Consider the following 12,786-nt stretch of genomic DNA (forward strand, 5'->3'; position numbering starts at 1 on the left):
CATTAGAGAAGGCAATTAAATTTTAGATTTACTAAAAGAAAGAGACAATTGTTTTTAATCACTGAAGTAATGTTTGTTTTAATTTATCCTTTTACAACAACCTTACTTTTTTTCCGTATTTCACTCCCCAGCATCAGATTTCTCTTTGTTCGCAATATAGCATCACATTTTGCTTCTGTAAAAATTAAAAACAGAACTTCAGTACCAAAACGTACGCAAATAAATTTATACCAAGTAAACCAACATGTCAGATTATTAGGAAGAATATATGAGTAATGAATGTCATTAATAATATTCAACATTCTCAACTTTGACTTCAGCCATTGAAACTTCTGACAATTACACTGGTGAATCTCGAAATATGAAACCTACTAACTGACAGATTGTGTTGCTCTGCCATTGCACTTGTTATGGGACTGACTCTGCATGAGTTCAGTAGCACAATCCATTCTTGCTGTTATACCTAGTGTAAGATTGATATCCATATTCAATTTAATGGTAATTTTAGGCTAGTGCATGAGGCAATCCCCAAGAAATTAAATATATTCTTTGATGTATTTTACTTCAGTGGAACATTTCTAAATATATTTAAGATTTTATATATTTATGATTTTATTTTAGATAGATAGATAGATACTTTATTCATCCCCATGGGGAAATTCAACTTTTTTCCAATGTCCCATACACTTGTTGTAGCAAAACTAATTACATACAATACAATACAAATATATTTAAGATTTAATTAATGGCATTTTATAATATATTTCTCTGTTATATCATTTAAATGTCTCTGAATGTTAGCCTTGACTTCTACCAGATATGTGAATCCTACTGCCAACAATTATATGGAACAATTTCTGAGCCTATAACAATTACAGCATCAGGAATTGTTCTGCACTGGGAAAAGCTCAGTAAGCAATGGTCCAATGCTCTTTTCAGCCATGATCGCCAAGGTGCAAAATATTCTTGCTTCCAATGCCTAATGCACTATGAGCAAATAAATCAGTCCTTATACACTTTGAAACATTTTACACAGAATCCTTTCATCTTTTTGTGCCACAAGGACTTTAAAGAAACCTGTTCCAATCTGTTTAGCGGATTGTTCCAAGCTCTGGATTCCACAACCTCAGACTTCATTTTTTAAAAATGTGAAAGGATATTTATTGTTAACAACTTATAGTGTACAAGTTCCCCATACCATCAGTAGCCCATGCAAATATAAATGTATTTTGCTTTGTAACTGCTGTTAGATAAGACCACACTTGTGTGGATGTATCTGTGCATAAGTGCACCATAAGCATATAAGATCTAGGAACAATTCAGTGATTTTCAGGGACTATGTATAGTAATTTTACAATATGTAAATGTTTCATCAACACAAGAGATTCTGCAGATTTTGGAAATTGCAAGCAACACACACAAAATGCTGGAGGAACTCAGCAGGTCAGGCAACATCTATGGAAAAAAGTAAACAGTCAATGCTTCAGGCCGAGATCCTTCGTCAGGACTCTTTTCTATAGATGCTGCCTGGCCTACTGAGTTCCTCCAGCATTTAGTGTGTTACATTTACATGGTGCATTGTTCTTGTTTTATACCTAGACGTATCTCTGTCTTATATCATTGAATATTGATATCTAGACCATACACCTCCGAGAATGCTTGTACATATTGTGTTTGCAGTTTTATTTATACATTATTTCTTGTTTAATTACCTGTAACTGGCAAACTTTTAGCATTGGCATTGGTTAAAAACATCAATCCGGCTTTCCTGAACACATCTGCATTGTTCTCTCCACCTCCAGCGCCACATCCAAGATCATGCTGCTCAGCATCAAGTAGCACCTGTGCAAAGAAATACAAAACTTATTAAATATGAATATTATTTTTCTTCTATTGTACAGAGATGCAGATACAACAGCACTGTCAATTAAGGATTGGCTTCCCATATTCAACCCTCTGTGAATTTCATTGTCATTGAATCATAGAGTAATCCAGCATGGAAACAGGCCCTTTGGTCCAACTGGTCCATGATGACCACAGGATCATCCCTGCTAGTTGCTGGTGTTTGGTCCATTACCGTCCAAGACCCTCTCCTCCGTATACCTATCCAAATGCCTCTTAAATGTTGCAATTGTACCTGCCTTTCCTTCATCAACCTTCTTGATAACCTGCTCAAAAAATTTAGTTAAACATGATCTGTTAAGCATAAAGCCATGATGACTATTGCTAACCAGGCAACTCTCCCTTAAAATACCTTCCAATAATTTATCCATGATTGACTTCAGGCTTTCCAGCCTATAATTTCCTGGTTTATTCTTACAGCCTTTATTGAACAATGGAACAACATAAGCTATCCTTCAGTTCTGCAGCACCTCATCTTATGAAACCAGATGGGGGAGGGAATACAATGGGTAAAATGTGTGGGTAGTAGAAGGATGGAGGCAAATGTATATGGGCGATGGTAGCTAGTAAGGAAAAATGGTAAAAGGAATAAAGATGAAAGGACCACAAGTGGATTGGAAGGAGAGAGAGAAAGAAGGAAAGACTGGAGTTAAGGGTTTCCTGAAATTGGAAAATTCACTGTTCATACCATTAGGTTGTAGGCTACCCAATGGGAATATGTGATCTCGTTCCTCTGGTTGGTATTGCATTGTTTATATGTTGTTTCTTTAGCAATGTCACCAAATAATTTTATTCATTAACCCTGGCCTCATAAGGAATCCATTTATTCAAGTAGTTAACTGATTTTCAAAACATCTAAATCAGAGTTGTTTATGTTACTTAATCAAATATAAAATCCACTTAACTTTTTTGATTGTTAATTTGCTTCCGCTTCTAACTGCATACACAGCGGTGTCAATGGAAGATAATGCAACAAGTGAATTAGGTTCAGCATTGATTCTTAAAGTCATTGGATTTCCAGGCTCATATAGATCAGAATCAGCGTCTAACTGAATCTGTAAATATAAAAGGGAAGTATTCAAAATTTCTTCTAAAAATCTCATATTGTAAGAACTTTTTTTATATCAGTAATACAAGTATAATGTTAATTATGTTTAACAATAATACATGTTAAAGCCTTCCCCACGTTGAGCACATTTACAAGGAGTACTGTCACAGGAGAGCAGCATTCAACATCAAGGACACTCACTGTCCAGGCCATGCTGTCTTCTCACTGTTACCATTAAGGAGATACAGGAGCTTTAGGTCCAATGCCACCAGGTTCAGGAATAGTTATTACCCCCAACCATCAGGCTCATGAACCAGAGTGGATAACTTCATTCGCCCCAACAATGAGCTGATTACACAACATCTGGACTCACTTTCAAGGACTCTACAATTCATGTTTTCAGTATTATTTATTACTTACTTTTCTATTATTTTGTTTTTTTGTATTGTTTGTTTTTCTTTAGGTGTTTGCACAATTTTTTGTCTTTTGCATAATGGTTGCTTGTCTGTCTTTGTCAGTGTATAGTTTTTTTTATTGTGTTTCTTTGCATTTACTGTGAATGTCCACAAGAAAATGAATTTCTGATATGGTGACATTCAGCAGACAGTATGTATTTTGATAATGAATTTACTTTGAACTTCAAAAAATACAAAAAAAGTCTACAAGCAAACCCTGCATAATGGATGGGGGAAAGGGGTGTTGAATTTCTTGACACATGCACAGATATGCATCATCTGTGCATATGATAAAATGCACATTGAAAATAAAATTGTGTTTAGTTATTTTCTTTTCTTCACATAAATTCTGTGAGAACAAATTTTCAGGTAGTAATTTGTGAATCTATAAAAACAAATTTACATTATCCCAAAAACCATAACATGGAAGTCACCTATATTATGAAACTAACTTAGACATAATAATGAATAGCTGGTAACTATAAAAAATCCCAAAAGAATGATTCTATCTCAAGGAACAGAGTTTAAGAAAAGGCCATTCAAGTTCGGAAGGAAGACAGTGTAGAGGTTAGCACAAAGCTTTACAGTACAGGAACCAGGGTTCAATTCCCATTGCTGCTTGTAAGGAGTGACTGTGAGTTTCCTTTGAGTACTCAGGTTTCCTCCCACAGTGCAAAGATGTACCAGTTGGTAGGTTAATTGGTCACTGTAAATTGTCCTATGATTAGGCTAGGATTAAATTGGGGAATTACTGGGCAGTGTGGCTTGAAGAGCTGTAAGGGCCTACCCCGCACTGTATCTCAATCAATTGATAGATAAATAATTAATGGAGAAGTTAGACAATTGCATTAAGAAGAACTTACTATTCATAAATTCTTGTGCAGTGTCTTCAATTAAGTACTAAATTAATCATGATTTAAATGACATATATTCTATTTGTACCAGAAACTCCATTGGAATTTACCTGTTGATTGTTTACACAATTCTCTTCCACCTCAAACCATATAGAATCAACAACCAGTTCAGCAACATTTTCTCCAGTTACAATATAATATGCAATCAAGCGTGCAGAAGGGATCATTTCTGCAGTGATAGGAATATTCAGATTGAAAACCTGGGTGCCAACTGCACGTGATTTTGTCCCAAATGAAACTATTTTTCCTTTTGATACCACCTAGATTAAGACAAAAATTCACAGTAAAGTATCTGATACAAAATAATGAAAATACAATTACACTGCAGAGATACTGGAATCTTTTGAGAGAACACAGAACTATAATTCAATTTACAAAATAAAATTAAGTCAAAATCTGATGCAAACAAAATATTGTCTGGGATAACTTGTTCTGACACTGAATATAATACCTCTGTGCAGCATTTTTATTTTTCGTTGAATGTAGATGGCAGTATTGAGAATACATTGTGTTGTCATAGTGGAACTGCTTTTCAAAACTAGGTCTTGCCCAAAAAGTAGAAAATACTTGGTTACTAAGGAGTCACCTTCAATATCTGCTTCTGTAATTTCATTCTGTGCTATTCATCACATGTATACATTTAGATCTCAGTGTAGAATGTGCGTGGGTATTGGGTTGTAGCCATAAATGCATTGAGGAACCCACATATGTCACACTAAACTCCTCCCCTCAGTCCATCTGTGTTCTTCCTATCCACTATCTAGTGGATTTGAGCTTTTGGAATTGAGCTTTTGAACTGCCTGTACAACCTGGCATTTTTGCTGTGTGAACTGAAGTCTCAAAGGTGCAGGATGGTTGCCTGAGACCAAGGAATGAGTCAATATTTAGTCATTGCTGAAGCAGACGTGGAGTCAATTTGAAGCAACAGGACCAAGATGAGGCAGAATTGAGTCAGCTCATCTCTGTGCTGAACTGAGGCTGTGGCCGGCAACTAATGGGCTCCAGGACCAGCTGTGAACTCACTTTTGTGAAGTTTAGTTCTGAATGTTATTTGCTTTTTTTTTTATTGTTTTCATGATTTGTTCTTTTTTTCACATTGGGTGTTTGACAGACTTTTTTAATGGGTTATGTTAGGTTTCTTTATTTTGCGGCTGCCTATAAGGAATCAAGTCTCAAGGTTGTATATAGTATACATACTTTGATAATAAATGCTCTTTGAATTTTGGTTACATCATGGCCTGGTATGGAAACACTAATGCCCATGAATGGAAAAGCCTTCCCCACCATTGAGCACATCTACAACAAGCACTGCCACAAGAAAGCAATATTCATCATCAAGGACCCCCATCATCCAGGCCATGCTCTCTTCTTGCTGCTGCTATTGGGAAGGATGTGTAGGAGCCTTAGATCCCAAATCACCAGGTACAATCAACCATCAGGCTCCTGAACAGGCGCAAGTAACTTCACTCACCTCAATACTGAATTATTTCACTTTCGAAGGACTCACTTCATAAGACTCTGCAACTTATGTTTTCAATCTTATTTATCTCTTATTTATTTACTTGTATAATTATTTATTTTGTAATTGCAGTTTGTCTTCTTATGCACTTTGGTTGTATGTCCATCTTTGTTTGTGTGTACTTTTTCATTGATTTTATGGTGTTTCTTCACATTTACTGTGAATGCCCGCAAGCAAAATACAGTATTGTTTAGGATAATTTTTTATGACACTGAATACTTTGCCCCTATGCTGATTTTTTTATTTTTAATTGAATGTAGATCACAAGAAAATGAATCTCAGGGTAGTGTATGGTGATAAATATGTACTTTAATAATAAATTTACTTTGTACTTTTATACTTTGTATAATGCAGATATTTTGTGTTTCGTCAGATTGACTTATCAAGAACCATGAGACAGTCAATGCCTTCTTGAAGGAATATTTTTTAAGACTTAAGACTTATTCAGCCAAGATTCTATCCTTGACTCCATTCCACAGAAGCCTATTTGGTCTAGCCTTGCCACTCTTTCCTAACAAATGTCAGAATTCCCACTTCCCTACTTAAAAAAAGCAACACTTTAAGAGCAGGTAGCATCAGATACAATTCCTATATCTAAATGAATAACTTTCCCTCAGTTTCCCCTTAAAACTCATTCCTCTCACTTTAAAGTTGAGAAGCAGGACCGCAAAGGTAGTAATCTCAGGATTACTGCCTGTGCCATGTGACAGTGAATATAGAAATAGAATGAGGTGGAGGATAAATGCATGGCTGAGGGATTGGAGCAGGGGGTAGGGAATCAGATTTCTGGATGATTGCGATCTCTTTTGGGGCAGGTGTGACCTGTACAAAAAGGACGGGTTGCACTTGAATCCCAGGGGGACCAATATCCTGGTGGGGAGGTTTGCTAAAGCTACTGGGGAGAGTTTAAACTAGAATTATTGGGGTGTGGGAACCGAACTGAAGAGACTGGAGAAGAGGAGATTGGCTCACAAATAGAGAAAGCTTGTAGACAGTACGAGAGGGAGGATAGGCAGGTGATAGAGAAGGGATGCACTCAGACCAAAGGTTTGAGATGTGTCTATTTTAACGCAAGGAGTGTTGTGAACAAAGCAGATGAGTTTAAAGCGTGGATCAGTACTTGGAGCTATGATGTGGTGGCCATTACAGAGACTTGGATGGCTCAGTGACAGGAATAGTTACTTCAAGTGCCAGGTTTTAAATGTTTCAGAAAGGACAGGGAGGGAAGCAAAAGAGGTGGAGGTGTGGCACTGTTGATCAGAGATAGTGTCAGGGCTGCAGAAAAGGTGGATGTCATGGAGGGATTGTCTACAGAGTCTCTGTGGGTGTAAGTTAGGAACAGGAAGGGATCAATAACTTTACTGGGTGTTTTGTTTTATACAGCCTGCCCAATAGTAATAGGGATATTGAGGAGCAGATAGGGAAACAGATCCTGGAAAGGTGTAATAATAACAGAGATGTCGTGATGGGAGATTTTAATTTCCCAAATATTGATTGGCATCTCCTTAGAGCAAGGGGTTTAGATGGGGCAGAGTTTGTTAGGTGTGTTCAGGAAGGTTTCTTGACACAATATGTAGATAAGCCTACAAGAGGAGAGACTGTACGTGATTTGGTATTGGGAAATGAACCTGGTCAGGTGTTAGATCTCTCAGTTGGAGAGCATTTTGGAGATAGTGATCATAATTCTATCTCCTTTACAATAGCATTGGAGAGAGATAGGAACAGACAAGTTAGAAAAGTGCTTAATTGGAGTAAGGGGAATTATGAAGCTATCAGGCAGGAAATTGGAAGCTTAAATTGGGAACAGATGTTCTCAGGGAAAAGTATGGAAGGAATGTGGCAAATGTTCAGGGGATATTTGTGTGGAGTTCTGCATAGGTATGTTCCAATGAGACAGGGAAGTGATGGTAGGGTAGAGGAACCGTGGTGTACAAAGGCTGTAATAAATCTAATCAAGAAGAAAAGAAAAGCATACAAAAGAATCAGAGAGCTAGGCAATGTTAGAGATCTAAAAGATTATAAGGCTAACAGGAAGGAGCTTAAGAAGGAAATTAGGAGAGCCAGAAGGGGCAATGAGTAGGTCTTGGCAGGCAGGATTAAGGAAAACCCCAAGACATTCTACAAGTGTTTGAAGAGCAAGAGGATAAGACATGAAAGAATAGGACCTATCAAGTGTGACAGTGGGAAAATGATTATGGAACCGGAGGAAATAGCAGAGGTACTTAATGAATACTTTACTTCAGTATTCACTGAGGAAAAGGATCTTGGTGATTCTACTGATGACTTGCAGCAGACTGAAAAGCTTGAGTATGTAGATATTAAGAAAGAGGATGTGCTGGAGCTTTTGGAAAGCATCAAGTTGGATAAGTCGCCAGGGCCAGATGAGATGTACCCCAGGCTACTGTGGGAGGTGAGGGAGGAGATTGCTGAGCTTCTGGTGATGATCTTTGCATCATCAATGGGGACAGGAGAGGTTCCAGAGGATTGGAGGGTTGCAGATGTTGTTCCCTTATTCAAGAAAGGGAGCAGAGATAGCCCAGGAAATTATAGACCATTGAGTCTTACTTCATTGGTTGGTAAGTTGATGGAGAAGACCCTGAGAGGCAGGATCTATGAACATTTGGAGAGGTATAATATGATTAGGAACAGTCAGCATGGCTTTGTCAAGAGCAGGTCATGCCTTACGAGCCTGATTGAATTTTTTGAGCATGTGACTAAATACATTGATGAAGGAAGAGCAGTAGATGTAGTGTATATGGATTTCAGCAAGGCATTTGATAAGGTACCCCATCGAAAACTTATTGAGAAAGTAAGGAGGCATGGGATCCAAGGGGACATTGCTTTGTGGATCCAAAACTAGCTTGCCCAAAGAAGGCAAAGAGTGGTTGTAGACGGGTCATATTCTGCATGGAGGTCGGTCATCAGTGGAGTGCCTGAGGGATCTGTTCAGGGACCCTTACTCTTCATGATTTTTATAAATGACCTGGATGAGGAAGTGTAGGGGTGGGTTAGTAAGTTTGCTGATGACACAAAGGATGGAGATGTATGAATAGTGTGGAGAACTGTCAGAGGTTATCAATGCAGGACATTGATAGGATGCAAAAACTGGGCTGAGAAATGGCTGATGGAGTTCAACCTAGATAAGTGTGAAGTGGTTCATTTTGGTAGGTCAAATATGATGGCAGAATATAGTATTAATGGCAAGACTCTTGGCAGTGGGGAGGATCAGAGGGATCTTGGAGTCCAAGTCCATAGGACACTGAAAGCAGCTGCGCAGGTTGACTCTGTGGTTAAGAAGGCATATGGTGCATTGGCCTTCATCAATCATGGGACTGAGTTTAAAAGCCAAGAGGTAATGTTGCAGCTATATAGGACACTGGTCAGACCCCACTTGGAGTACTGTGCTCAGTTCTGGTTGCCTCACTACTGGAAGGATGTGGAAACTATAGAAAGGGTGCAGAGGAGATTTACAAGGATGTTGCCTGGATTGGAGAGCATGCCTTATGAAAGCAGTTTGAGTGAACTTGGCCTTTTCTCCTTGGAGTGATAGAGGATGAGAAGTGACCTGATAGAGGTGTACAAGATGATGAGAGGCATTGATGGTGCAGATAGTCAGAGGCTTTTTCCCAGGGCTGAAATGGTTGCCTCAAGAGGACACAAGTTTAAGGTGCTGGGGAGTAGGTACAGAGGAGATGTCAGGGGTAAAAAAAATTTATGCAGAGAGTGGTGAGTGCGTGGAATGGGTTGCCGGCAACGGTGGTGGAGGCAGATATGATAGGGTCTTATAAGAGACTTTTGGATAGATACATGGAGCTTAGAAAAATAGAGGGCTATGTGTCAGCCTAGTAATTTCTAAGGTAGGGACATGTTCAGCAAAACTTTGTGGGCCAACGGGCCTGTATTGTGCTGTAGATTTTTTAAGTTTAGAGGTTTGCTTCTAAACCTCTACTGTCTTGTTTTTGATATCCACATTATAGAAAAGTATTCTGACCATCAACCTATCTATTACTCTTATTTATATACCTCTATATGGTCATCCCTCAACTTCCATTGCTTCAGTAAATAAAACAAGCACAGCCTATCCCAATCTCCCTCCATAATGAAAGACCAGTAGTTCAGTCAACATCTAGGTGAAACTCTCCTGCATACTCTCTAAGCCACCACATCCTTCTTATAGAATTATGACCAAAAATGTACATCTATTGCCCTTCTCAAAGAACTTACCCAAGCAACTCCAGGAGATTTAATACCTGTCCTTTCACTTCCCTCCTTGTGAAGAAGCAGTTTATTTATACTTTTTCCAATGTAAATTACTAAATAGAATTGAGAAACCAAATCTGTTTCATTGAATACTTGCATATCATTGGGACAACACTAAAGCCCTCTCTGTCCCTTCATTCCTAGCCTGATGCGTCTGTCTATGGCCTCCCACACAATGTTAGCATTTTATCTTCTTTCTGGTTATTTTGCAGCCTTCCAGGCTCAACACTGAAGTTTACACCTTTGTAACTCTTTTTCTCTGTCCATTTCAGAACTGGCTGAATTGCCTGCTTCTGTGTCATAACTTTTCTTGGATTTTTTTCCTCTGGTGAATTCTGGTGTAAACCATCCATTTGTGATGCTGATTCATTTTTTTTCTCTCCATTTGCACAGCATGACTTTCTGCACATGTACTACAGCCCTGCATTTTACAATTTCTTTGCTGCATTGTTTGTATTCTCACTTTCTAACTGTTTCTCATTAGCCCCTTGAACAGATGACAGCTATATGATATTCCTATGGGATATTCCCTTTGTCTTATCCATCATTCCCCCACATTCATAGCAAGTTAAAACAAACTTGGTTTTTGTCACTTCCCCAGTTCTGACAAGAGATTTTTAACTCTTTCTTGTTTCCAGCTTTTTTCACTACAATGCTGATCTCTAACAATCTTTTCACAAGAGCAAGGTTAATCAATAGAAATAATGGAAAGCTGATCAACCTCCAAAAGCTGTCCTCCAAAATCAATGTCAGCCAAGTCTCAGTGAGAAAGCCCTAATTTGCAGACAATGGTTTGTATGCATTCTGAGGCTGATCTCCAATTTCACTGAACATGCTCACTAAGGTTTTTGAAAGGATAGGCTTTACATTCAAAGTCCACAGGACAATTGACTTCCACCAAACTTTTCTCCATTGTACAACGCTGGCCTTCAACAACAAAGATTCATGACAAGACCCTTGAAAACTACTGCTTATATCTTGGGAGTCACTTCTCAGGTATCAATTATGAAACTGATCACTTTCAATTTATGAGCATGGTCAACTGAAGAAAATTATGTTTGAAGAACTAGACTTCAGACCTAGCAGAATGTATGGCTTATGAGGCAGTAATGATCTTTGCCCTCCTTCATGCTTCTGAGTCCTGGACTACTTGCAGCCAGTTGGTCACTCTGCTGACCACCTCTGCTGTCACTGCAAAACCCTCCAAACTTACTGGAAGGATAAGTGAATCAATGTCAATGTCCTCACCCAGGCCAAATCCCTCATCAATGAGATCTTTGCTCTTGCTTAATCAGTTCTGTTAGGTAGGCCACATTTTTGCATTCTTGATACCAGACTCCATAAATAGACATTCTATTCTGAGCTCAGGCTTCGGAGATTACAGAATGTGGCAGCCAGAAGATAAGATTCAAGAATGTGTTCAAAGACTCCTTGAAACAATGCAAATTTTCCCCATTCTCTTGGGGATCCCTGGCCTATGAGTGTGACCACTCAAAATGGAGATAAAGCGTTCAGGGCATTGTTACTGATAACTGAGTACAACTGGTGTAAAAGTGGTATCAAAGTGATATACACAAAATGCTGAAGGAACTCAGCAGGCTGGACAGCATCTATGGAAAAGAGTAAACAGATGAAGTTTTGGGCCAAGACCCTTCATAAGGACTTAAAAAAACCATTGCAGGTAGTGGAGAGAGTATCCCAGAGTTGTGAAGTAACTGGGATAGTGTCCCCAGGTACCTCCTTAGGACAGAAAGCGTGGCAGCTAGAACATGGTGGGAGAAGCAGTCTATTGAATGTGAGTAGCTGGGGTCCTCAGAGGGTACGAATCAAAAAACTTGAAAACTGATCTGGAAGCCATCTGGCACAAGATGGCAGTGAAGACATGCTCCCAGGAAGGATAAGTGGCTGTGGTAGTGGGTCTGGGTGAGCACATGGTCAAAGAGTCAGCGATCACAGAGGGGGAGCAGTGAGAGGGGCTTTTACTGAACTCCCGTCGAGGGGAAGATTTAAACTTCTTTAGGGTAGGCATCCCTGGAAGAGACTTTGCAGTATAGTTGCTGAATCACAAACAAGAGAAAATCTGCAGATGCTGGAAATCAAAGCAATACACACAAAATGCCAGGGAACTCAGCAGCCCAGGCAGCATCTACGGAAAAGAGTAAACAGTCAATATTTCAGGCCAAGACCCTTCATCAGGTGTAAAAATTGTTCTCTTTCCCACCCACAGTCTCACTCCAAGTCACTCTGGTATTAGTTCTTTCCCTATCTTCCCAGCAGATTAACACATTTTTTATCTCCTTCTCATCTCTGATAAAGAATCTCCATCCTGAAACGCTCACTGTTTCTCTTACAACAGATGCAACTGACCTGCTGAGTATTCCCAGCATTTTCTCATTTTGTCTTAAATTTTCAGCAGCTGCAATTTTTTTGATTTTCTCCTGATTAATAGCAGATGGTTTCACATATCCCATTTGTGATCTAAGTTTCATTTTAGACATTTTGTCTGTTTATAGTACCACTCTCAGTAAGTTTTATACTACATGAATATTGATTCAATTATGGCATTGTAACCTGTGTTTTAGAGCTTCATTTGAAGCGTGATGGACAGAAATACTGTACCTTACATACATTCTATTTTCAGCAACATATCACAAATCTACAAACCAATGTCAAATATTTTTATACCTA

The 12,786-nt window shown here is 38.7% G+C and overlaps 1 protein-coding gene across 1 annotated transcript in view; it reads right to left on the minus strand.

The window, feature by feature from the left end:
• Positions 1-12,786, minus strand: part of c5 (complement component 5) — a 109,809-nt gene that overhangs the window by 59,653 nt on the left and 37,370 nt on the right. The window contains exons 13-16 of the mRNA XM_073052670.1: positions 4,370-4,579; positions 2,808-2,957; positions 1,713-1,842; positions 107-175 (exon numbers count right to left, since the gene is read on the minus strand). Coding sequence (XP_072908771.1) covers positions 107-175; positions 1,713-1,842; positions 2,808-2,957; positions 4,370-4,579 — 559 coding nt within the window. The remainder of the gene's footprint in view (positions 1-106; positions 176-1,712; positions 1,843-2,807; positions 2,958-4,369; positions 4,580-12,786) is intronic.

The sequence above is a fragment of the Hemitrygon akajei genome, chromosome 7 (genome assembly GCF_048418815.1).
Source record: "Hemitrygon akajei chromosome 7, sHemAka1.3, whole genome shotgun sequence".
Taxonomy (NCBI): domain Eukaryota; kingdom Metazoa; phylum Chordata; class Chondrichthyes; order Myliobatiformes; family Dasyatidae; genus Hemitrygon; species Hemitrygon akajei.